The sequence below is a fragment of the Bidens hawaiensis genome, unplaced genomic scaffold (assembly GCF_021521415.1).
Source record: "Bidens hawaiensis isolate Kalapana, Puna unplaced genomic scaffold, B.hawaiensis_p1.1 tig00038969_1, whole genome shotgun sequence".
NCBI classification, from domain to species: domain Eukaryota; kingdom Viridiplantae; phylum Streptophyta; class Magnoliopsida; order Asterales; family Asteraceae; genus Bidens; species Bidens hawaiensis.
Window position 1 is genome coordinate 180,026 of NW_027496833.1, and position 26,940 is coordinate 206,965.

Consider the following 26,940-nt stretch of genomic DNA (forward strand, 5'->3'; position numbering starts at 1 on the left):
TTATGGGTTATAATAAGCGAGCCATATTTTATATTCATACGGCTAACATTTAGTCTGAAATTAACCAGGCTTCCCGTGACGGACCCACAAATAAAGTCAGAACAAGGATGTCAATCGCATCAGCGCTAATTTTCGGGTCGGTTTTTTGGAGAATGGGAAAGTCTCAAACATCAATACAGGATAGAATGGGCTTGCTTCAGGTATATATTCTTGCACATATAAATCTTTTGATAGCTTTAAAACCTGTAAAGTCGGATCTTTTAATACACGTTTTATTTACTCACTTGAATACACATACATAGGTTGCTGCTATAAACACTGCAATGGCTGCACTTACAAAAACTGTTGGTGTTTTTCCAAAAGAACGTGCAATAGTCGATCGTGAGCGTGCAAAGGGTTCTTATTTATTAGGACCGTATTTATTATCTAAGTTAATTGCCGAGATCCCCGTTGGAGCTGCATTTCCATTATTATTTGGCACGATTCTTTATCCTATGGCATGCCTCCATCCATCTCTATCTAGGTAAATATATTAACCGAATATTATTAAATTAAAATTTTCTAATTGGTTTGAAGGCATGTGAAAAGGTTATAATTTTTTTTTTAGATTTGGGAAGTTTAGTGGAATAGTGACCGTGGAGTCTTTTGCTGCATCGGCAATGGGTTTAACCGTGGGAGCTATGGTTCCAACCACTGAAGCAGCTTTGGCATTGGGCCCGTCTTTGATGACCGTGTTTATCGTGTTTGGTGGATATTATGTGAATGCCGATAACACCCCTATCATCTTTCGTTGGATCACACGTGTTTCTCTCATAAGATGCTTTCTCAGTTATGTTCGTTTATATTCGTTTCTCTGTGCTTATTTATATTCGCTCATTTAAGTTCATGAACCGTTCGCTTATGCCATCAACGAATGAACATGAACACATTCATTATCTTAATGAATGAACCACAAACAAGAAAATCCCGTTCGTTTAGCTGTTTGTGTTCAATCGTTTGTTCAGTTAACCTCTTTTGACCTGTGATTCAACTCAACCATCTAAACACTTATGGGTTATAATAAGCGAGCCATATTTTATATTCATACGGCTAACATTTAGTCTGAAATTAACCAGGCTTCCCGTGACGGACCCACAAATAAAGTCAGAACAAGGATGTCAATCGCATCAGCGCTAATTTTCGGGTCGGTTTTTTGGAGAATGGGAAAGTCTCAAACATCAATACAGGATAGAATGGGCTTGCTTCAGGTATATATTCTTGCACATATAAATCTTTTGATAGCTTTAAAACCTGTAAAGTCGGATCTTTTAATACACGTTTTATTTACTCACTTGAATACACATACATAGGTTGCTGCTATAAACACTGCAATGGCTGCACTTACAAAAACTGTTGGTGTTTTTCCAAAAGAACGTGCAATAGTCGATCGTGAGCGTGCAAAGGGTTCTTATTTATTAGGACCGTATTTATTATCTAAGTTAATTGCCGAGATCCCCGTTGGAGCTGCATTTCCATTATTATTTGGCACGATTCTTTATCCTATGGCATGCCTCCATCCATCTCTATCTAGGTAAATATATTAACCGAATATTATTAAATTAAAATTTTCTAATTGGTTTGAAGGCATGTGAAAAGGTTATAATTTTTTTTTTAGATTTGGGAAGTTTAGTGGAATAGTGACCGTGGAGTCTTTTGCTGCATCGGCAATGGGTTTAACCGTGGGAGCTATGGTTCCAACCACTGAAGCAGCTTTGGCATTGGGCCCGTCTTTGATGACCGTGTTTATCGTGTTTGGTGGATATTATGTGAATGCCGATAACACCCCTATCATCTTTCGTTGGATCACACGTGTTTCTCTCATAAGATGGTTGAGTAGATTTTATTTCATGTTGCAGTAAAAAGAATACTTTTAGTTCATTACGAGATAATATTTATCATCTTCGATTATTGTTTCAGGGCGTTTCAAGGACTTTGCATTAACGAGTTTAAAGGCCTTCAGTTTGAACATCAAAATTCTTTTGACATCCAATCTGGAGAACAGGTCAGTAAATCACACCCATCTTTAGTTATGTAGACACAAGTCAAACCCGCATTGACCCGAACCGTTTATAAATATCGTGATACAGGCTCTAGAGAGGCTTTCTTTTGGCGGTAGTACCATATCCGAAACAGTGATGGCTCAAAGCAGAATTCTGTTATTTTGGTATTGCACAACATACTTCCTTCTAGAGAAAAACAAACCCAAATACCAACCACTTGAACCACCGCCAGCTGACCAGCCCGAACCACAAGTAGAACCCGAAGAGCTGGTGGAAAGCGACGACTCACCGGGCCAGTCATTTGAGATACTCGAGACTCCAAACGCTGACCAAGGTAAATCCGAACCACTGCAGCTTGAATCTCCTCCGGCTGAAGCCGAACTTAGTCTGTTTGAGCTAGACGGTTTGTGATTATTATCATTATACTTTCGCGTTGATCTCATACAGGTTCTTGAATTTAAAGAGTCTGCATGGTGGACAAATAAGCGACATACTTAGTACTACATATGTTCTAGGTAAACCTCGGTAGCGGTTTTAATGATTCCAAATTACATATAAGAAAGAAAGAATCTTTCTGTCCAATGTTGGATTCTTGACACATACTAGTGACTGGATCTTTTTAATAGAATCCTTTATGATATCTTGGTTGGTACATATTTATGTGTTCATGTTTGGTTTAGTTATGTTCTTTTGCGCGTTTCGTGTATGGTTCCTTATTTTTATTGAAATTTGACGTTGTGGGTTCAGGCCTACCTGACTATTTCTATAAATATAAAACTAGCTGAGATTGAGCTCGGCTTATCTCATTTTGAGCTCTATATCAAAGCTTGAGTTTGAGTTGTAACTTTCAGTGTCAGGCTTTGTTAGTTTGTTATTTATTAATTATCTTATAATATTTATTTGTACGAGTATAATTATTTATTTGTGGAGTAAAGTGCCATTTTCGTTCTTATGGTTTGGCAAATAATGCGAATTTAGTCCCAAAGGTTTTTTTATTTATTTTTATTTTTATTTTTTGCATATGGACCATCCACGTTTCTCAATTCCCCAATTACATCCAAATCACTAACCTTCTTAAATTTAATTGTTAAATCAGGGGTAGACATGTCTTTGTACTCTTTCTTTATTATATGATTTATTATATGAGTAAGGTGTCAAAATTGTCCCTAATGTTTGGTTTCATTTGCGAATTTCGTTCAAAAGTATTTTTTTTTGCAATTAGACTCTCGATGTTTCGGAACCGTTGCCAATTTCGTCCAAATTGTTATCTCGGTCTAAATTCAGCGTTAATTCAGGGTGTTACTGCCATTTTGCATGTTTGTTTAAATTATTAATTTGTTATTATTATTATTATTATACGTGTATACAGGCATATATATATATATATAATTATAGTTTTATATATTAAGAATAATATACATTATTTAGTTATTTTTACCATGATAATTAATTATACATAATAATATTTATAAAATTAATAAACTTGTTTGGGTTCGTAAGTGTAGTTAAAGTTGGGTTTGGGCCTGTCGCATTTGTTTAAACGAGTTTTATAAATTAAAGCTTTTAGCATTACGATCTCGAGTGTCTTATGAACTGTAATCGAGTCATTTAAAGAAAAACATTCGTATAATTTTTGTTAAAAATATAGATCATGATCTCAACAAAAATTAAGATATTAAAATAATTTTTGTTTTATATTATGTGTTTAAAATTTACATTCATCAACATCATATTCATTGTCAACATCAGGTCAACGTCAAAAAAATGTTTCATAATATAGTTATAATGTTATATAGATGATTCAATTATAGTACAAATAAAGGCAAGCCTTTTATCTTACTTTAATTGATTATTTAATTTTCTGATAGAGATTGATCTAATGAAACAAACTTAAATGTAGTATCCTTTTATTGTTAGTCCTTATCTTCATTTTTATGTCTTTATTGTGGATTTTCTGATGTTTATAAATAAGTTTTGAAAATATATAAATTCAATATATTTATTTCATACATATTCCTATAAAAAGCTTTTTATTAAAAAAAATCAAATAAACATACATTTTAATATAAGTAAATTTTAAATATTAAGGATGTAAATGGTGGTCCACCAACTCCATGCATCCGAGATCCCCCACCCCATAAACTAAAAAAGGTGCTAACTAATCTCTTTTAACTAATCAAAACATTGGAATATTTTTTTTTTTTTGGACATTTAAAATTTAAAATAAATAATATTCTAATATTCACTTCTAAAGTATGCTCTTTTCTATCTTCAAACTCACACAATACTTTATTTTACCTTACATTATTAGTAGGTATTTTGTTTCTTTTTGTTTTATAATATCATTTTGACATTATTAAAAATAACAGGTTGTTTTTTGGTTTTTCAAATAGAAATAACTATGTTATGATAATATATTACTATCATATAAGGTTAAACTGTTATTTGGACCGTAAAGAACTTGAACTTGCAATAAAGCAAAATTACACAAATTGTACCTTTTTAAAACTTGAAATTCAATCTATTTTTAAACCCCAAAAGAAAAATCAAAGACTTATCATTGATTATTTCTTCAATCTTAGACATCTTTTCTTTCGAGAATCTTCTCCTCCCCATCTTTCCAAATACGCCAACAAGCTAAAATAACAATTCCATAAAACGCTTCCTTCCCCGACCTTCCAAACCCACTTTACAATGCAAGCCCAACAAATCTTTAACAGAGAAGACAAAAATCAAGGCCACCTTGAACCAAACGCTCACATGTTGCCAAATCACTGAAGCAACCAATAGGGTTCGATTTGTTTATATTTGTTTGTCCATTAATGTTCATTAGTGTCCATGTGTTCGTTAGTGCTGGCCGTTAGTGTTCCCTATTAGTGTCTATTAGCGTCCGTTTACAGTACTAACGAACGGACATGGACAAACTCAATTCTTTAATTAACAGACACGGACACGAATTTTTTTCGGTAAAGAGTTTGTGAACCATCCGTTTGTCTGACAAAATCTTAACGGATGAACACGCACAAGGTCTTGTCCGATTCAGTTAGGTCAGCTTACAGCCCCACATCTTCATCCTCTCAAGTCACAAAATTTATTAATTTTTTTATAAAATAATAAAAAAACCCGGTAAAATAGGCTTTGTATTTGTAGCCATGCAGTTGATATCGCCAATATATCAGTGATATATCTATATCGGTTGTAGGTCCCTTGTCGATATATAAGTTAGAATATCGGTACCTATAATATCAACGAAATTGACCGATATTAGACTAATATTTGACCGATATTCTCGATATCAGTGTTTTAAGTCTTAATAATTAACTTTTAGTGTTCAGTGTTATTGTTTTAAGTTTTAATCAATTATTACTTGCTACGATTGTTAGTGTTTTGTAATTTACAAAAGGTTAATTTGTTAATAATAGGAGACTATACTAAATTATTAGTGTTAAATTGCTATATATATGAATTTTATATGCTATTAAATTACCGATATCCCAGGGAAGTCGATATTTTTCCGCATTAACTGATCACATTTGTAGTCAAAATCGGTCGCTCTTCTTTCCTTCACATCTAATCCGTTACTTACTACTCACCCGCCTTATCTCTCTCTAGATCTCACTTTCTCTCTCTATACATACATACACACGTGTAAACCGATCCACTACCTGTATAAATATCTACACCTCCACATTATCAACCATGTGCCACTAGCTTCCTTCTGCAAGCTCTCAACTGTCTTATTAATTATATGGTGGACTGAGATTTCGTTTTGTCGCCATTGCGAACAGCACCTGAATAATAATAATGGAGAAGAAGACGAAGCACGTGTTCGCATTGTTCGTGTTAGTTTTCTGCTTCGTGAGGTGTGATTCAGCTGTTAAGTCACTGCAGGATGATCCAGTTGGATCTGTGTTAGGTATTGTGTTCGTTTAATAATTAATTAGTTAATTAATTGATTGATTAATTAGTTTCTGTATGTGTTGATTAGTTAATAGTTAATGCTTGTTTGAGTTTAGGTTTTCATATGTTTGTTGAATTGTGTGAATTTGAACTGCTCGTGAGCTACTTGATACCGGATTGTTAAAAACTTGAATTGAACCGAGCTTAAACGAGTGAGCCTGAGCCTGAGCCTGAGCCTGAGCCTGAGCACGAGCTTAAAAATAAGCTTGTCGAGCACTCGAGCTTGAGTCGGCTCACGAGCTTAAAGGAGCCTATTATTTATCTGATTTTATTTTAATATATTAAATTATATATATATTTAATAATAATAATAATTATTATTATATGTAAAATTATGATAAATATAAGTAAATAATATGTATCATGTTGTATGGTTCGTGTAAATTTTCTGCTTCGTGATTCAGCTATCGGTTTGTTGCAGGATGATAGAGTTTGATCTGTGTTAGGTTAGGTATTGTGTTCGGTTAATTAATTAATTAGTTTCTGTGTGTGTTGATTAGTTAATAAATAATGCTGTTGTTTGAGTTTAGGTTTTGAGTTTGTGTGATTTGACTTGAATTGGTGTTTATTTGACTGTTAATAAGCTGTTTTCTGTGAGCCGAGCTGCTCATGAGCTACTTGATACCGGCTTGTTAAAAACTTGAATTGAGCGGAGCTTAAACGAGTGAATTCTAACTCGAGCCTGAAAATAAGCTTGTGTAATGACCAAGACCGAGCACGAGCTTCACTTGCCGAGCTTAAACGAACCTACTATTTATCTGATTTTTATTTAATATATTAAATAGATATTTTTATTATAATAATTATATGAAAAATTATGATAAAGATAAGTAAATAATATGTATCATGTTGTATGGTTCGTGTTAACTTTCTGCTTCATGAGCTGTGATTCAGCTGTTAATTTACTGCAGGATGATCGAGTTGGATCTGTGTTAGGTTTGTGTTCGTTTAGTTAATTAATTTGTTAATTAGTTTCTGTGTGTATTAGTTAATAGCTAATGCTTGTTTGAGTTTAGGTTTTCATTTGTTTGTGTGTTGTGTGAATTTGAGTTCAGTGTTGGGGATATGACAAATTGGCAGATTGACAGTTTAAATCTTCTATGGAAAATTTACTGAAACGATTTGGGGATTTTGTGTGATTTGACTTTGAATTAGCGTTTTTTTGAGTATTGAATTGTTTTCTGTGATTAAATCTCTTGGAAATGATCTGGTTTTGATTAGTGGTGTGAATGTGTATCGAGCTGCTCGATATCATCTTATTAAAAACTCGAATCGAGCTGAGCTTAAATGAGTGAGCCCGAGCTCGAGCTTAAAATTAAGCTTGTTTAATAAACAAGTCCGAGCCCGAGATGCTTGAACGGGCCTAGTTATTTATCTACTTTTTATTAAATATATATATTTCTATATAAAATTATGATAAAATTAAGTAAATAATATGTATTATGTTATTTATAAAAATTATAGTTAAAAGTATATACAAAAAATAGGTATAAATATTAGTAAAATAAATGATAAAAAATAATCGAGCTTGAGCCGAGCTCGAACTCTAGAAATAGAGCTCGAGGCGAATCAAGCTCGAGCCCGAGCATCACTTGTTGAGTTCCAGCCAGCTCACAGCCTAAACAAGCCCATCATTTATCTGGCTTTTATTTAATTTATTAAATGTATATTTTTATAATTATTGTTATATATAAATTTATGATAAAATAAGCAAACGATATGTATTATTTTATATATAAAATTATGATTAAAATATATACAAAAGTAGGTATAAATCTTAGTAAAATAGTTAATAAATAATAAAGGATCTGGAGCACGAGTAGAGCTCTAGCTTTGAAAACGAGCTGAGCTCAAGCCCCAGCTTGAAAAACCACTCACAAGCTGAGCTAGGGCTCGGGCTCGGCTTGTTTACACCCCTAATCCTTATAAAGTTTTAGATTCCACGGTACAATATGCCGAAAGCTGCGTGAATTGGTTAACATATGTGGCCAAATATATTAGTATTTGCTGTTTTCTTGTTGTTTATGTGCCAAATCTGGTGGATAATTGTAGGGGAAGATAACATGGGTCATTGGAGAAATGAGATCTTGAACTCGTCAGCCGAAGCCCCTGGTCCAGCCAATGAACCATCCGGTGCACTTGTGTTAGCAGGGTCAAGAACAGAGAGGCCTGATATTCTTAACCGGTTCAGGCGCTATCAAGGTGGATGGGACATCACTGACAAGCATTATTGGGCAGTAAGTTTTCTTTGTGATCAAGAACATATGGATATAGTTAGTTGATTTCGCATCTATTTAGCTAAGCAGTTAATTTATATATCAGTTTTTTTAGTTGATACTTATTAATGGCATTATCTACAGTCTGTAGGGTTTACAGGAGCTGCTGCTTTTATTCTGGCCATCTTATGGTTTGTGTTATTCGGGTCAGCCATGATCATACATCACTGTTGTGGATGGAGATTAAATATCAAAGGCATAGATTCCCGGTTATCTCAAATGATATGCTTGATTTTACTTGTTATCTTCACGTGTGCTGCAGCGTAAGTATGTCAAATCTCATTTGCTTTAAAACACATCATGAAATGACCATTGACTACTTTGACTTTTAAAGTCAAAACACACAAACACAAAACAAAATGACTGTTGTGCTACTTTTGACTTTTAAAGTCAAACACACCAAACACAAAAAAAATGACCATTGTGCTACTTTCAACATCTAGTTTGACTTTCAAAGTCAAAGAAAGACAATCTGTATGATCTCTTTATAATTCAATTGAGAAATATAATATCTTTTTCAGGATCGGATGCATTCTTCTTTCGGCGGGGCAAGATGAATTCCATGGTGAAGCAATCGACACATTAAATTACGTTGTTGACCAGTCAGATTACACTGTTCAGACACTGGTTAATATCACGGGATACCTATCACTAGCAAAAACCGTCAATGTGGCACAGTTTTATCTTCCTTCAGATGTTCAAGACAGTATTGACAAATTAAATATTGACTTGAACTCAGCATCAGATACACTGGGCCGAAAAACACATCAAAGTTCACGAAAAATAAGAACCGTCTTCGATGCTGTGTATGTACATTTTACAAACATCTTTCTTTTTGTTCAATTATGATGTTCCAAGATTCATATATTTATACTTATTTATTTGTTTTCTTTTTCAGGAGATCATCAATGATTACTGTTGCAATAGTAATGCTTCTAGTTTCTATTTTAGGCCTTTGTAAGTGTTCGTAAGAGTTTCATTTATACTGTTAACTTGTTTTAGCAAATTGTGTGATATTTCTTTTTTTTTTTATTTTTCTTTTTTGTTACAGATCTGTCGATTCTTGGTCACAGGAATGCGATCCACTTGTAAGTTTTCTTTTCATGTTCTTGTTCTTGGTATTGGGAGTTTGATTAGGCTTGTAAATGAACCGAACGAACGCGAACGTAGGCTTGTTCGTGTTTGATTCATTTAGCTTTAGCCGAACAAACAAATGAACACGAACACTTAAATAAGCGCTTTTTCTTGTCTGTATTTCTTAACAAAATGTACGAATTTGCCGTCTTTGCTAATATTCTAAATTAAGTAAATGAACATAAAGGAATAACGAAGCCCAATTAAAGTCTTTATCTCATCAGATGATTCATTGAGGTATTAGTAATAAATAATAAATAATAAATAAGTTTGAATGGATATCTAAACGAACATAAACAAACCTTAACGAACCTAAATCAAGAACACAAACGTAAATAATGAACCAGCCAAGTGTTTTTTTTATTAAATAAAAAAAGTGTTGTTCATATTCACTTGTTTAAACTAAATGAAAATTTTTTTATATTCTTGCAGATTCATCATCGGTGGATGGTTGCTTGTTGTGGTTACATCCATTCTGTGTGGTGTTTTTGTAATCCTCAACAAGTAAGATAAACCTTTAAAATGATATTTTGGAATGTTTGCAACAAAATTTATATTCGAAAAGTATTAGATTTGACCAAAAAAGCAAAATTACAGTGCAATCTCGGATACGTGTCTGGCAATGAACCAATGGGTGGATCACAGGAATGCCGAAACTGCCCTTAGCGATATCCTTCCTTGTGTTGACCAGAGGACCACAAACCAGACTTTATATAAAAGTAAACAAGTGATCAACGATCTTGGAAATATAGTCAACGGGTTCATAGGTTCGAATGCAAATTCATATGGCGCCATCAGGGAACTCTAATTATTATAACCAATCGGGTCCTTTGATGCCGTATGTTTGCTCTCCGTATGACTCGCAGCTCCAAGAACGAAACTGTTCATTGGGAGAAGTCTCGATGTCAAACGCATCTTTGGTATGTATACTTTTTTCAGGTCAAAGTTGACCAAGTTTTCATCTTCAAGAATGGTGTAAAGTATCCCATGAACTGATCAATTGTTCAATTTTGTGAAATTTTCAGCAAATTACTCGAATGCTGATATGTGGAATTAGTTACTTTGACCTCAAAAGGCAAAATTTAAAAACTCGCACATCTCCGAGCTCTAAATGAGCCGAGCCCAAGCTCGACTAGACTCAGCTCGGGCTCGGCTCGTTTACTATTTATTAGTTAACTTTTATATATTTATAACTATTTTTGTATATTTTTTTAATTATAATCTTACTTGTAACATAATGTATTTTATTAAGTTATTTTTCTTATAATTATATATATATTATTTTTGTTATTAAATAAAGAGATATTAAATATATTTAATAAAAATTATATACGCAATAAGCTTGTTTAGGCTCGTGAGCTGGCTTGTGCTTGGTAAGTGAAGCTTGGGCTAGGGCTCGTCCTTTAAACAAACTTATTTAAAGGATCGAGCCCTGGCTCAAGCTTCTTTAAGCCCGGCTCGATTTGAGCTTTTTTGCGAGCTAATAGCTCACGAATGTCTTGGATCGTTTACACCCCTAATGCCCTTGAATCAAACTATGATTGACAGGTGTGGCAGAATTACACATGTACAGTCTCGGAATCAGGATTATGCACAAATACCGGAAGATTAACCCCGGACATGTACCAGCAACTAGTCGGAGCCGTAAACATAAGTTACGCTCTCCAACATTACACGCCTCCGTTACTTAGCTTCCAGGACTGCAATTTTGTTCGGGAAACTTTCACCACCATCACATCCAACCACTGCCCACCTCTGCAACGCCACCTGCGGATGGTGAATGCTGGTTTAGCTCTAACTTCTGTAGGAGTAGTACTCAGTCTCACACTTTGGATAATATACGCAAACCGCCCCCAAAGGGAGGAAATGTTTGCTAAGATTGCCTCCAAGATTAAAGGCAAATGTAATGGAAAGCTTTGTCGCGATGACCATACTGCCCACGTGTCATCGACAGACATAACGGGTTGAATAACCGAAGTTTGAGGAAAACCTTCAGAGTGGTTTAGCGCGCGCTGTCATAGGTGACACGCAGATTAACCCATTATGTAACATAAGTATATGTGGACAGTTTTTGAATAAGATATATCAATTAGTTGTTCACTTGTTCTAAATATCAGTTGGATACTTGGATGATTTAGAAGATTAAGAATTAGTAATAGTGTATATGTGGTGTCTAACCCGAAATATACGAAAAACTGCGTTTATATGCTTAGCGAACCAATACAGCGTTTCACTGAAACGACACAAAGTTTCATGAATAAGTGCGTTGTCTGGTAGGTAATTCGGTTGGCGTGAACTGATGCTGTGACGTTGCCCTCTTGACCAACCTTTGCTAAAGCCAAATATTAGATTAGTTTTGGACAACCATGCACTTTTAATGATGTAGTTTCGGAAGCGATTAATAGCTCAAAAAACTTGCATCATTTAACCTCTTATCAAAAACTAATTAAACAATAAACCATTGATCTCAACCTATAGGATAGAATCACACTTAAATTAGGAAACCAAACAAGATAAAATAGGAAATTCAAATTAACTATAAAAATAAAAGATATCCGAGATAATCCTGCATCATTTAACCTCTTATCCCGTAACGAAGCTTATTTGGGTAACTTTTAGTTTTAGTTAGACGATGTGTAGTGGATGGAGCCCCTATGGGGGCGTTTTGCGTCATGTGGCGTCACGCCACCGTAGGGGTTTTTTTTTTTACTAAAATAGGTGTAGTCAGTAGTGGATGGAGCTTATTCAAATCATTACCTCACTATTATTTTATCGTTTTTTATATTAAAAAAAACAACCAATTACCAGCAACACCCCGCCCCCCAAAAAAAAAAAAAACGCCCCACTACGCTCGTTCTTAGTCCTGGTTACATAAAAACAATTTTCAGTCATCAAAATTTAAAAGTATATATGTATACACATATATAGTGATAAACAAGCTTTGTATTATATAATAACATATCATATCACTTTTATAACATATCAAATCTAAACCTAACTTTCATATTTCTAATCCTGAATGACTAGGGCCGGCTCCGAGAATTGAAAAAAAAAACTGGGCTGAAGGCGAAAAATATTTTGGGCCAAAGTAAAAATAGTATTTTGTTTGGTTTAAATAATTTATTTTTTAAATTGATTTCTTTGGTTGTGACTTGGGTTGTGTAAAAAACTAATGTATAAAAATAAGCTTAATAATGCATCAAATGAGATTAGAACCCATAACTTTTGGGTTGGAAGTCATACATTTTACCACTAAACCAAGTTAGTTGTTACTTAATTAAGATTAAACATTAAGTACACATATAGTTTTTTTTATAAAAATACATATAATTTAAAAAAAAAAAAATTCGGGCCTAACGGGTAGTCGGACCTATGGCCGTCGACCCCTCTGTCATATGCCATGGCTGGCCCTGTGAATGACTAACCAAAATACTATCTACTATATCCAATTTACCATTCTATACTTCACACAAACCGGTTCCTCCATAATCGTATCCAAAACCGGCTTTCGAGACCTACAAACCGCCAACCTATAACTAAATTCCGGCACATCCACCACCAACCTCGGCTGCTCGACTACATTCACTTCACTACCACCAACACCACCACCACCACCGTCTGTTGTTAATATTTGTTTACGCGTGTTACCACCTGTCATCCAAAAAACACCCATATCCGTGGGAGTAACCATTGAGTTCACTCTCCTCATAGGAAACATAACATAAACATTTCCCATCTCCAAATCCTCGTCCGCCAAAAGAGGCGTGAAACAACGGTTGATGGTCAACGTCCGTGCGTTGACCAAGAAAAATCCCGGACACTCGAGCATGACCTCCGCCACCTTCGTAGGCTCCTGAACCACCCGAATTTCGCCCGAGGGGAATACAACTCTAGCCGGCTTATTACTTTTCGCGATCGAAACAACGATGAAACTGCATGATGATGCATAGTTACCCATTTTTTTTTTTGTTATCAATGATTTAGTAATTTAGTTGTGTGTTAATGTGTTGCTTGTTAGTGTTGGTATGAACAAGTAGACATAAATATGTTATTGTGTGCATAATTACGCGTGAAAGAAAAGTATAGGAAGGGGGAATACATTTTGACATTGTAAAAGTTGTGGTGTGACAAGTATGCGTGTGGGCCTATTTTGTAACAAAATAGTATCTGGTGAATAATAATAATTGGTCAAAGTTTATTTTGGATTTTGGGAGAGTGAAAGGCTGCCTCAGTCCTCAAGTACTTCCTATTTTAAATTTTAATACAATATGGAATGAATATTAGTTTATAGCTTATACTATTTATAATATTATAATAATATACATATATTGGTTAATATACAGTAATGGTAGATTAAAATTATAATGTGACTTTACCATATTTATTAAATAAGTTTATTGAAGTGATTAATCAGATGTAAGTTACTATTAAGATGGTTAAGAACTTTAATTAAATTTTTTTTTCTGATATAGAAACAACTAAAGTTTTATAAGTTATTCATTTAAAATGCTATGGTATCTAATTATATGGTATAACAAAGTTAAAAGTGGTTGTTAATTATATATTAAAGAGTAAGCTGCGGTTTTCGTTCATATGGTTTGTCCGAATCTGCGGTTTTAGTCCAATAGTTTTAAATATGTTATTTTCGTCAATGTGGTTTCATTTAACTTGCAATTAAACCTGACCCTACTAACCTGTTAAATGGTGATTAAACCCATCAGTGTGTTCCTTAAGTGAAGAGCAGTTTTGTACTTTTTCTTCTCAAATAAACCCCAACTCGTTTTTCTTTCCCTCACTCGCACATGAGTATGTCGTTGGTTGAGGTGATTTTCTGATGTTGGACTCTCAAGATCAACCAGTTTCACTTTTTGATATAAACTTCTTTTTTCCGAATAATGGTTTGGCAAACATAATATATGACGTGGCGTATTGAGTATTTACATAGTTCTTGAATAAGTATGTACAACAATAATGTGAGAAACGACCAAGACCGTATCTTAAGTTGAAGTGGGATAATAGATAGTTGACATGGACTACCTCTTCTTCTGTGACTAGGTTGTCTTTGACTTTGACAAAACTTGTCACTCTAGTGAAGATCCTTGGTGAATTATTACCACATTTTATGTTCCCACTTAAGTCATTAGTTTTCACTAGACGTGGTTCAACACCAAACACTCTTTTAATGGTGACGTCATATATACCAATATAATGGGTTGATGAATGATGATGATACCAAGGAATAACCAAAAAAATATATGATAAAATAACGTTAAATTGTTAAGTATAATTACCCCACATTTTATTATATTTGTTCGTGACTAACAAAATTTTAATGATGTTAGTTGCAGGTCTTCGGAAAATCATTTTTGTTGATATTTTTTTTTCTTTGGGAGAAACTCAACATTGTCGTCTCGAATATCTTTGTAACATTTGATCAGACTTTTAGGAGCATTTTTCAAGTACTCCCCCCTCTCAATTATTGAGGTCGTCGGAATCCCAAATCTATCGTGTCTAATTAAAGTTATATGCAATGTTGCAAAATCCCGACCAGGCACCGATTAATCCCCGACTAATCGTCAGTCTCCACTTCACTGATTAATTTTGGGCTAGTCGGCCAGATAATCGGTCAACGATCAATCCGACTAAAATCAACGGTTTCCGGCGAGATTCCGACCAAAATAAGCAGTTTCCAGAGAGATTCCGACCAAAATCAGCAGTTTCCAGAGAGATTCCAGCAAAATCCAGCGGTTTCTAGCGAGATTCCAGCCAATTTCCGTCCAAAATATGTTTTTGTATGTATAAAACTAAAAATTACATAAAAAAATGTGTGCGTGTATATATCAAACTGAAAAAGATACACTAAAGTCCGATCCGATTAATCTCGATTAATCTCTAGTCCCCACCACACCGCCCAACTAACGCCTTGCGGTTTTTACGACACTGGTTAAATGGAAGAACACTAACATGCCTTTCTCCGTGTTCGTTCGTTTCGTATACCGACAAAAAATTATAATATATTACACATTGATCCTCCATCGTTTCACTATATACTTATTACCCCCCTCATCTTTTTATCCGCAATTTCTTCAGCACTCGATACACTGAGACTGAGACCTAGGGTTTCAATCGGACTTCAATGGCGGTTCTATTTAACAAATTTCAACAGGTAATTCGTTATTTAACCATCAATTTCACATTTGATCTGCAACGGCGTACTGTATTCGTCAATTTCCGTGAAAAATTAGGGTTTTGGAGCTCAATAGTCGAATTTAGAGTATAATTTGCTGATTTGTTGCTTATAAACTGTTGTAATGTTGACTGGTTTGCAATTAGGTTTGAGTTTTTTTGTGAAATAGGTGTTTTGTTGGATCATTTTGTTGTTCGAGAGCTTGAGCTCGGCTCGTTTATTATTTATTAGTTAATTTATATGCAGTTTTTTTTTTTATATATTTTGGGAAGACCTTTAAATGAGACTAGGCTCGGCTGAAACACGTGTGCGGTAGCTTAAACGAGCCAGAGCTCGGATCGTGATCGGTTGTGTGGTGTGAAGTTAATACATGTAATCACTATTCAAAGTATATTTTGCTGATTGTTTACTTATAAACTGTTGTAATGTTAACTAAGTTGTAATTAGGTTTGACTTTTTTTTGTGAATTACGTGTTTTGTTGGATCATTTTGTTATACGAGAGCTCGAGCTAGAGCTCGGCTCGGTTCGAGCTCTTTTTCTAAAGCTTGAGTTTGGCTAGTGAGTTGTTTTTTCAAGCTTGGGATTGGCTTGTTTATTGTTTATTTATAACTTTATGTACAGTTTTTGCTTTTTTTATAAGTTTTGAGAAAACCTTAAACGAGGCTAAGCTCGAGCTCGTGTGCAGTACCTTAGATGAGCCAAAGCTCGGATCTTGCTCGGTTGTGTAATGTGAAATTATTACATATAATTCCCATTCAAAGTATATTTTGCTGATTGTTTACTTATTAACTGTAATGATATTATTATATGTTTGAATTGTTGACTGTTTGTAATTAGGTTTAAGATTTTTGCGAATTGGGTGTTTTGTTGGATCATTTTGATATACGAGAGCTCAGGCTCGAGCTCGGCTTGTTTCGAGCTCTTTTTCTAAAGTTTGAGCTTGTCCGGTGAGTTGTTTTTTCGAGCTCGGGTCAGCTCGGCTCGTTTATTGTTTATTTATAAATTTACATACAGTTTTTATTACTTTTATAAATTTTGAGAAAACCTAAATGAGGCTAAGCTTAGTTGAGACACGTGTGCAGTACCTTAACCGAGCTAAAGCTTGGATCGTGCTCGGTTGTGTAGTGCTTGGCTCGTTTATTGTTTATTTATAAATCTACATACAGTTTTTATTACTTTTATAAATTTTGAGAAAACCTAAATGAAGCTAAGCTTGGCTGAAACACGTGTGCAGTACCTTAAACGAGCCAAAGCTTGGATCGTGCTCGGTTGTGTAGTGTGAAATTAATACCTATAAATACATTAAATTCAAAGTATATTTTGCTGATTGTTTACGTTTTAACTGTTGTGATGCTATTATATGTTTGAATTGTTGACTGATTTGTAATTAGGTTTCAGCTTTTTGTGAATTAGGTGTTTTTTTTGGATCTGGATTTAATGAAGTTGTTTTAGGGGTGCACATGAGCCTATCCCGAACTCGAGTGAGGCTCATTTTGATTTACAAGAGCTTGAGCTGGGCCTGGGGGTCGTTATTTCAAGCTTGGGGTCAGCTAATTTATTGTTTATTAATTAATTTACATACATTTTTAATATTTTTATGTATTTTGAGAAAACTTTAAACGAGGGTAATCTCGGCTCGAGGTCGTGTGCAGTATGTTACTGTATTTGCCAATTCCGTGGCATTTAGGGTTACTGAGCTCAATCATCAAATTCAGAGTATAATTTGCTGATTGTTTGGTTATTAACTGTTGTGATGTTAATGTATGTATGAATTGTTAACTAATTTGCAATTAGGTTTGAGATGTTTGTGAATTAGGGTGTTTTGTTGGATCTAGATTGAACTACGTTGTTTTAGCTGTGAAAATGATTGTGAATGTGCAGTTAGGTTACTTTGGACTACAGACTATGATATGAATTTGAACTTGTAAAGGAAAAAATGGTCACATAAATAGGATTTTGCAACATGTACCGTGAAATTAGGGGTGCAAACAAGCCCAAAAGTGGCTCATTTTGAGTTACGAGAGTTTGAGCTCGGCTCGTGTGTCGTTTTTTCAAGCTTGTCTTGTTTATTATTTATTAGTTATTTCATATACAGTTCTTATTATTTTTATGTATTTTGAGAAAATCTTAAACGAGGTTAAGCTTGGCTCGAGCTCGGTTGTGGAGTGTGAAATTAATACATAAAAGACCAAAAGAGCTTAAATGTAAAACACACAAGGCTCGACTCGGGCTCGATAACGGGCTTTATTTAAGGCTCAGGGTCAGCTCGTGCTCAATAAAGCTCGACTCGTTTTGAGCCTTTTGTCTATCCGATATCGAGTAGCTCATCAGCGGCTCGGCTCGTTTGCACCCTTAACCATGATCAGAATGATTGTTTGCTAGCTTGAATATTAAGAAAACTCACATTTCATTTAACAAACTTTGTGATATTGGCAAGGTGAATAGTTTGTTTCTATTTTATGCTTAAAGGTAGAATAAGAATCATGAATAGCATCTTGGTTTAAAACGTGCGCCTTGAGGCGATCTAAAAACTGCCTCAGGGCCTTTGTGCATGTGGGTCAAAGTTAGGGTGTGTAGGAGGTTCATCTGTAAAAATGACCAAAATGATGAAGTGATTATGAATGGTTGTACATAAGCCTTATTGGTTGTGCATATAGCATGCCATTATTGTGTTAATATGCTGCAACTTTTTTGTAGTTTGTGTCAACACTTGCCAAAAGCCCGACATTTGCAAAAGATCCAAGACGCCTTCAATTTGAAACAGACATAAATCGGCTCTTTCTATATACCAGGTCATGTTCGTTAAAAGTCAAATATAATATACATGATTCTTTTGTTATTAGGTGTGTGATGCAAGATATTGATTTAGTAATCTGTTGTTTGCAGCTATAACCGTGTGGGGAAGGATGCTGAAGAAGCTGATATAGAGGAGATCATAAACATGGCAAGTAAATCTGACCTGGCAGATCAAGAAAAACAGGTTCAAGAAAACATTCATTCTCAAATTACAAACTTTTGCACATTTATGGATCATATTCTTCTTCCCGAATCAAAATCCCATGATGAAACATCTCAAAAGCACCCCACTCGTCGGAGTGGCCTTAGTCTTGCAGTTGGTCAAAACGCCCCACCGAACACGAAACTTGGTAATTTTTTATCACTCAAGTCTATAAATTCAAATATTATAATCATAATAAGATGTTGCTGTTACAGTTTTTAATGATGATAATTTCAGCACAGATATCCCCGAGACAAAACCGTTGACTTTTGCAGAGTCAAGTCAAAGGTTAAAAGATCTAATGGGATACACCCTTGAGCTCAAACCATCTCAAATTCCCCATGAACAAGCGGGCCGCGGTTTATTTGTAGATGGTGAAGCGGATGTTGGCTCGGTGATAGCACTCTACCCAGGTGTCATATACTCTCCTGCATATTACCGTTATATCCCTGGATACCCGAGAGTCGATGCACAAAACCCGTATCTTATAACCCGTTACGATGGGACCGTAATTAACGGTCAACCTTGGGGTACGGGTGGTGAAACTCGGGAACCTTTGTCTAGTGTGTATCGGTCCAACCCGAGTGAACCACCATCTGAGATGGGGTCGGACCGGGTGTGGAAGATGTTAAGTAAACCGTTAGAAGGGTCACGGTTAGGGTTCAACGGTGAGGTTTTGGAGAGAAGAAACCCGTTAGCGTTAGGTCATTTCGCAAACCACCCTACTAAGGGTACGGAACCTAATGTTATGGTTTGCCCTTATGATTTTCCTTTGAGTGAAAAGGATATGAGAGCTTATATACCAAATGTCGTTTTTGGGGGTGTAGAGGAAGTGAAGATGAAAAGATTTGGGAGTTTTTGGTTTAAGTCGAGGGGCGAGTCAAACGATGGTCAACTAACGGGTCCAGTTATGAAAGGTCTTGCACTTGTAGCCACTAGGTTGATATCTAATGAAGAAGTTTATTTGAATTATAGATTAAGTAATTCAAAGAGAAGACCTTCTTGGTATACTCCTGTTGATGAGGAAGAAGATAGAAGAAGATGGAGCTAAACAAAACAAAGAGGTTTTTTATTTTTATTATTATTATTTCTATTATTTTTTTTAATGTTTATTTTGTGGTTTAATAAGAACCAGAATGAGCAGTTTTGGATATTTAGAAACAAAATGTTACCATTGTTGTTATGATGTGGTTAACTCACTTCAAAGACTAAGTGTTTTTGACTTGGTTCTGTTCTTCTATTGTTTTATTTACATTTTAAAATTGATTTCCAATGTATTGTAGCATGTATAGGGTTGCTCACGAGCCGAATCGAGTGAAGGCTTGCTCGTTGATTGGCTCGTTTACAATCGAACCGACCGGATGAAAATCGAAACGAGCCAAAATCGAATTGTATATAGTTAAACAAATTAGTAGTTTTAGATAATGTTTAGTATGTTGTAAATTTTTAGGAGAAATAAGCTTGAAGAGTTGAGATATAATAAGAATGCAAACAAACTTCTAGGATATGTTTGGTTGGAGGTAATGGAATGAAGGGGGAATGAAATGGGAGAAGGAATGGAATGGACAAGGAAATGAAATGGATAATTACCATTCATTAACCTATAGGAATGAAATCATTTATTAATTTTTATCGTTTGGTATCTAAAAAAATTGTAGAAATGAAATAGAAATAATAAAAACACTTCTATCTCAAAATACTTTTTAATCTCCCCCCCCCCAAAAAAAACCTACAATGGCGACGGTGGTAGCTCCGACGACGAAAATAGTGGCGATGGTGGTGGCAGCGGTGGTGGTGTCGGCGGAGTTGGTGGTGGTGCCGATGGTGGTGGTGGTTGTTAGGTGGTGGTGTTGTTAAAAAAATAGGGTGAAGGAGGAATAAAATGAAAAAAAAGAAGGGGGTGAGAAGGAATGGATTTGATGGAATGAGATTCCATGTGTAATGGATGATTCCATTGAGCAACCAAACACCACTTTTTTCATTCCTACGTAATGAATCATTCCATTCCTACTGTCATTCATGCGTATCAAACGCTACCCTAGTATTCTGAACACTTGAATCAAACTAATAAAACTATAAAATTGACAGAATAAGAACAATTTAAAATGATTTAAAAAAATGTATTCTTATATTTTATGTGTGTTGTCTATATATTTATATATTTGTTCATACATTTCGAGCGAGAAAACGAGCGGACACTTTCCGAGCAATTTCCGATAACTTTAGTTAAAGTGAGACAGTGTGACATGTGTCAGCTTGGAAAGAGCCAATATTCTTTTCTTTATTTTTTTTTGAACAACAATTTACATTAAAAAGGCAAAGCAAGAAGCTACAATAAAAATAAGAATTAAAAGGAAAAGTAACACCACTCGTTCCAACGTAAAGCCTTAAAAAAAGCCTATTTTTTTTTATTCAAAGAAAATGCAAAGATATAACGTTTTCCACCAACTTTGATATCACTATCGGTTTGTTGGAGAAGGCCGACTTATTTCTCGCCTATTAAATACACCAGCACACAGTCATAATAATACCTTGAAAGACTTTATTCTTTTTATTACAAAGCCAATAGGTTAATGAACCGAAATCAAGCCAATAGGTGAAGTGATGCTTGCCAACATTTGTAGCTCACAAATATGACAAAGACTGATTATATATTTATAATTTTTACATATCTCAAGTTTCTAATAATTATGTGTTTTCGCTAATATATAATTTAAAGAGTAAACTGCAGTATTTGTTCTTGTGATTTGTTCAAATTCGCTATTTCAGTTCAAAAGTTTAAAATTTGCTAATTTAGTCCCTAAGGTTTCATTTACGTTGCAATTTTCGTCCATAAGGTTTCGTTTTCATTGCGATTTTTGTCTCTATGGTTTGCTAAAATCTCTTATTTCAGTCCAAAATATGTTAACGAAAAAGACAGAAATTGCAATGAAAATGAAACACTGGGAACGAAAATAGCAAATTTTAAACTTTTGGACTAAAATGGCAATTTTGAACAAACCACATAAACGAAAACCGTAGTTTACTCAAATTTAAACTCTAAACCATAAAATCACTTGACTAATAAAATATCATCTTAATTATTTTTTTGTGTAAAAAAATAATAAATAATTCATTTAAAAGTTAGTTTTCAAATTTTAGAAATAAATCATATGCAGTGAAAAATAATATTAAATACCTTAACTTTTTTTTTAAAAAACAGCAAATTTCATAAACCACAAACTAGTAAACAGCTAGAAAACAAACAAAAAAGTAAGGTTAACTTAATATAAAAAAATACATCATCACTCCAATTATTTTCATTGCAACATATAGGTAGGGGCAAGGCTACTTCCTTCATGGCTTGCACATAACCTTTTTGCTTTTCGTACGCTAAATAATGTCAAAAAAGGCTTTTCATAAATAAAAAATATATACTATAAAAAATTGAGCGTAAACAAGAAGCTTGCCAAGACTTGAGCTATGCTTGTTTAAATTATGAGAGCTCGAGTTTGGTTTATTTTGAGCTTTGATTCTGAAGTTTGAAATGATCTCAAATAACACATGAACAGCTTAACTCATTAACACCCTTATTCAAAATCTATCATACTTATTTTCTCCTCTAAATATAGTGTATTGACATTCTTAAATTTGTTAAAAGATGTATGAGAAATTATCTCTAACCTAAGTTTTGTATATTAATATCCATACTTTCTTATATTCCTTGTAAATTAAGCATAATTTTAGCACATTAAAGGTTCAAATTTTGTCATAACTATACGAAAAGGCGTGCTAGTTTAAATTTTATGTGTTAAAATCTTTAAATTTCCGGCAATAAACTTTAACTTAACTGACATTGGGGGGGGGGGGATTGTGATAGATGCCACAAGGTCTTAAGTTTGATATTTTAACTCAATGGGTCTTTGGGCAGCGGGTTTTCCTCGAAACAAGAAATGATAGGCTTGAGCTACTCGTGACGAAGGATCATTAGGGCAAGGGGTCCCCCCCCCCTCCCCTCCGGTTTTTGCGCAGCAGTGTAAATTTAGCTGTTTTTGGCCCGAATTTTTTATATGTAGTGTAAATTTACCTATTTTTGACCGAAAATTGAGCCCGACTCCCCTCTTTTATAAATTTTTTTGAAAAATAAATTTTGAGTCTGGCCCCTCCGGCCATCACGTGCAGGCTTCGCCACTGTGGGCTACCTGAACGTATGAGATCGATTTTTGCTATTAGATCTCGCTGGATAGTCAGATTTTATTGTTTGGTCGTTAAAATAAATAAATAAATAAACAACAAAAATAACTCAAGTGTTTCAAATAAAGAATAATACCTTGGGAAAATGTACTTAACTAAAATAACCACAAGTGCTTCCTTTTGATTCTTTTAAAGTACTTTTGAACAGTTCATAGCTCAAGAAACACAGAAAAGAACCTTTTAACAATTAAAAAATTACACAACAAAGTTACTTTTTTTTTAAATCTTTCACTTCCAAGAAAACTTGAATTATGTTTTTCCATAAAACTTGTAAAACTAGTCAGAATTACAGTAATAAAAAATTTATCTTTTTTCTGAATTTCCCATTTTACCCTTGTGTTCAGTCAGAGTGCTACATTACATATTATTCTGTCTTGTTTCCTTCTTTTTGCTCAAAACACCACTCAAGAAATGGCTAAAGATGAAGACTTTAAGCTTCTCAAGATCCAAGTTCACTAACTTTTATTTTTTTTTAACTTTTATTTTTTTTATATATTTTCCTTTAATATTCTTCACATTCTTGATTTACTGTTCTTCATTCTTTGTATTTATTTATTTTATTTATTTATGTACTTTTATCTGCAGACTTGTACTTTGAGAGTAAACCTGCACTGTGATGGTTGCAAGCACAAAGTCAAGAAAATTCTTCAGAGAATTGAAGGTGAGTTTTTTTTTTTAAGCTAGCAAAAATGTAACTTGGGTTTTGATAAATTTGTTAAATTTATGCAAAATGTGGTTTTCTTTTGAAGATATTAAATCTAGAGGAATGTACAATTTTCTATACATAATGTACTAATTATCTCTGAAAATGAAGTCAATTAAATAATTATTACATATTCTACTATTTCAAGTATAAAGTGAAATGGGATTTTGAAAAAAGATTTATAATTTATGCAAAATGTGGCGTTCTTGTGATGTAATGCTTTTTTCAAGTCCTTTTTCATAGATAATGTTGCTAAAAGGCTAAATCCTCTAATAAGTACAATGTTGTACATCTCTCAATGCATGATGTACAAGTCATGTTTTTTGGTTTTGCTTTGGATTTGTGAGCTTTTGAAGAAAAGATACAAATTTGATGTTCTTTTCTTGTGGATAGCTGATTTGTTTTGATGCTCAATAGGCCCTGTAAATGAACCGAACGAACACAAACAAGGGTATATTCGTGTTCGCGTTCATTCATTTATCTTTAAACGAAAACACGAACATAATCGGACAAATATATGTGTTCATGCTCGATCGTTTAAAAAGTAAGCACGTTAGTGTCGTTTATGTTCGTTCATTTAAAATCTAAACAAACTGTTCACAAACATACATCGACAATGGCGAAGGTTGCTTAGGGCCTGGGTCCCCCCCTCCCCCTGCACTAGTGTAAATTTACACGTTTTCGTCCGAAATTTTTTATACATAGTGTAAATTTAGCCGTTTTCGGCCGAAATTTTTTATATGTAGTGTAGAATTTAGCCTTTTTCGCCTGAAATTTTTTATATGTAGTGTAAAATTTAGCCATTTTCAGCCGAAATTTTGTATGCATAGTGTAAAAATAGCCGTTTTCGGCTGAAAATTTGAGCACGGCCCCCTTCGTTTGTGAAATTTTGTATACATTTTGAGTCCGGACCCCCCGATGTCTTAGTCCAAGCTTCGCCACTGTACATGGAGATAATTGAACAAAAGATAAGCAAGCATTTATGAACAAACGTAAAGGAACATAAATGAACACGCTTAAATGAACACAAACGAACAAATATAAAACATTAGACGATCACGATTCATCAAAAGTTTTATCCTAAAATGAACATAAACAAACGTACATAAACGAACTAAATTAACCTTCACGAGCTTAAATGAGCGAACGAAACATGTGGTCATGTCCATTCGTTTAATAAAATGAACGCAAACTTTTTGTTCATGTAATTGTGTTCGGTGGTTTATTAAATGAACAAATATAAACGAACTTCCCGCCGAACGGTTCACTAAAAGCTCAGTTCTTTTACAGGCCTAGTCAACATATCATATAATATACATGTGTTTGATACACTAACTGTGTTATAATATTATATATAGGTGTGTATCACGTTAACATAGATGCAGAGTTACAAAAGGTAACAGTTTCAGGAAGTGTAGACCCTGCAGTTTTGTTAAAGAAGCTTGTGAAAGCTGGTAAACATGCTGAAATTTGGTCAAACAAGTCAAACCAAAGTCAAAGTCAAAATCAGCAAAATCCGAAAGGAATTTGTAAAAAAGATGACAAGAAAAACACACCCCAGAAAGAAAACTTCATCAAAGGCCTTGAATCTTTGAAAAAACCGGAAAAGATTCAACCTTTGACCGCCGGTGACGATTCGTTTGAAGATGATGAGGATTTGAGGTTTGTTTGTGGGAAAGCGAGTCAGTTAGGGATTTTGAAGCAGAAACAAGAAGCAGGTGCGGGTTTGGGTAATGTACCAAAAAATTCAAAAAATAAAAGTCAACCCAACAATGCAAATGCGAAGAAAAGTCAAAGCGCGGGAGGGCAAAAGGGTAATTTTGAGAATTTGAATGAGGGTAAAAGTGTGAGTGACTTGGCCTCCATAATGAATAGTCTTGGTGTCGGTGCTGGTGTTGGTGCTGGTGGTAATCTTGGAGCGTTTGAACCGGCTTCGGGTGGTCAACATATGATGATGAACATGAGTGGTTTAGGATTCAACCACCACCACCAACACCAGCAAGAGTACAACAACCACTCGGTTGTCGCCCCGTCATTAATGATGAACCTTCAAAACCGGCAATCAATGTATCAAAGGCCTCCTATCATGCCACCAACCACTGGCTACTACTACTACAACTACCACTACAACCCCGAGCCTTACCCTTACTATGACCACCCTAACGACGGCTACTACTACGCTAAGCACCCTAACGACGGCTACTACTACACGGGTGGCGGCGGTGGTGATGTGAACATGATGAGTGATGAGAACACAAGCACTTGTGCTATCATGTGAGGGGCAAAAGTGGAAAAGATTTAGGCTTTTAAGTATGGTAAAAGAAGTAATGGTTTGATGTTGTTGATGTTTTTCTTTGTTAACCATGTTGAAATGACTTGTTTAATAATGGTTGATGTTCTTGTGTTTGTAGTGTCATCAATTGTTACATTTATTTATTAGTTTATTTGGCAAATCCCGTGTAATATACGGGTTCAAAAGCTAGCTGCCTATATAAGGTAATGTGTAATGAGGTGTTATAAGGGCATATATGGGTGGGTAAGGTTCCTACACAGCTAAACCATCTCGGGGCATTATAAGGACGTGTGCGTTTTCACCGTAAAGTCTGTATGTATTTTGTAGTGGTAATGATTGAAAAGACATTATCCATTACATATGTTTTTTATTGAAGAAAAAAGTGACAATGACGTGGCAGAAACCCTTAAACGAAATTGACTATTATGTATGGCCAAAGCGAAATTGTTCAATCGATATTTCTTTGTTAATCATAAATAAGAGGAGGAGCGTAAAGTGTTACACAGATATAGATATTACGTGTTAACTTTTTTAAAAATATTTTTATTTTAAAGTTTGTTTTTCAAAAACAGATAATGTTCGTTGGTGTGAGACTTCGTAACCACAATACAAATATATTAAAGTCAACTCTGTGTCATTTGGGATGGTGGGACAAACCTTGGGAAGGACAATCCGTCCATAAGTGACGTATTATTAACAATCGACACACATTTTATATTGGTCCGGACATGATGAGTTCTAAAGGACTGTTTGATCGCTATTACTACTAATTGCTATTGAGTACATTGGCCATGCATACTAACTCAAGAAAAATAATGTGCGAGCTACTTGTGGTGAAACAAATATATCAATATGATGACGTGTTGGTGTATTTGAAATGCGATGAATGAAGCCATCTTCTTAAACAAAGAAATTCTGACTTCTAATTTCTAAATTGGTGAATGGTTTTAAATCTTTGGGGTTTTCTTTGGATGCCTTCATAGCCTTTGGGTTTTTTGGGAAGGCGTATAACTTAGAGGTGCACAAAAAACCTAAACCCGGAACGGGTTTTTTTATACCCGGGTTTTATCATCCGAACCCGTACCGACCCTACCCGTAGGGTACGGAAGGGTATTC

The 26,940-nt window shown here is 34.6% G+C and overlaps 4 protein-coding genes and 1 pseudogene across 7 annotated transcripts; 4 read left to right on the forward strand and 1 right to left on the reverse strand.

Annotated features, from left to right (window-relative positions):
* The first annotated feature begins 963 nt into the window (after window positions 1–963).
* On the forward strand, window positions 964–2,677 carry LOC143590709 (ABC transporter G family member 7-like). 3 transcript variants are annotated; one of them, XM_077071109.1, is made up of 5 exons: window positions 964–1,247; window positions 1,350–1,867; window positions 1,957–2,041; window positions 2,127–2,373; window positions 2,487–2,677. In XM_077071109.1, exons 2-5 carry the CDS (start codon window positions 1,707–1,709, stop codon window positions 2,492–2,494), a joined length of 501 nt encoding a protein of 166 aa, XP_076927224.1. In that variant the 5' UTR covers window positions 964–1,247; window positions 1,350–1,706; the 3' UTR covers window positions 2,495–2,677. The 3 variants fall into 3 exon arrangements, with proteins under 3 accessions (XP_076927224.1, XP_076927222.1, XP_076927223.1); XM_077071107.1 differs by having other exon boundaries at window positions 2,127–2,677; XM_077071108.1 differs by having other exon boundaries at window positions 1,232–1,867; window positions 2,127–2,677.
* Window positions 2,678–5,859: 3,182 nt separating this feature from the next.
* Window positions 5,860–11,377, forward strand: LOC143590722 (uncharacterized; annotated as a pseudogene). The gene is made up of 9 exons (XR_013145526.1): window positions 5,860–5,955; window positions 8,052–8,236; window positions 8,360–8,538; window positions 8,797–9,081; window positions 9,174–9,232; window positions 9,327–9,363; window positions 9,842–9,913; window positions 10,007–10,329; window positions 10,958–11,377. The product of XR_013145526.1 is annotated as an uncharacterized LOC143590722 (transcript).
* A 1,471-nt stretch (window positions 11,378–12,848) lies between these two features.
* On the reverse strand, window positions 12,849–13,367 carry LOC143590723 (uncharacterized). Its single transcript, XM_077071119.1, has one exon. The coding sequence runs from the start codon at window positions 13,365–13,367 to the stop codon at window positions 12,849–12,851; it is 519 nt and encodes a 172-aa protein (XP_076927234.1).
* A 2,106-nt stretch (window positions 13,368–15,473) lies between these two features.
* LOC143590719 (uncharacterized) lies at window positions 15,474–19,653 on the forward strand. Its single transcript, XM_077071117.1, has 4 exons — window positions 15,474–15,575; window positions 18,295–18,389; window positions 18,484–18,743; window positions 18,838–19,653. Exons 1-4 carry the CDS (start codon window positions 15,546–15,548, stop codon window positions 19,644–19,646), a joined length of 1,194 nt encoding a protein of 397 aa, XP_076927232.1. The 5' UTR covers window positions 15,474–15,545; the 3' UTR covers window positions 19,647–19,653.
* Window positions 19,654–23,227: 3,574 nt separating this feature from the next.
* Window positions 23,228–25,832, forward strand: LOC143590720 (uncharacterized). Its single transcript, XM_077071118.1, has 3 exons — window positions 23,228–23,278; window positions 23,414–23,489; window positions 24,890–25,832. The coding sequence occupies exons 1-3, from the start codon at window positions 23,240–23,242 to the stop codon at window positions 25,807–25,809; spliced, it is 1,035 nt and encodes a 344-aa protein (XP_076927233.1). The 5' UTR covers window positions 23,228–23,239; the 3' UTR covers window positions 25,810–25,832.
* Window positions 25,833–26,940: the final 1,108 nt, after the last annotated feature.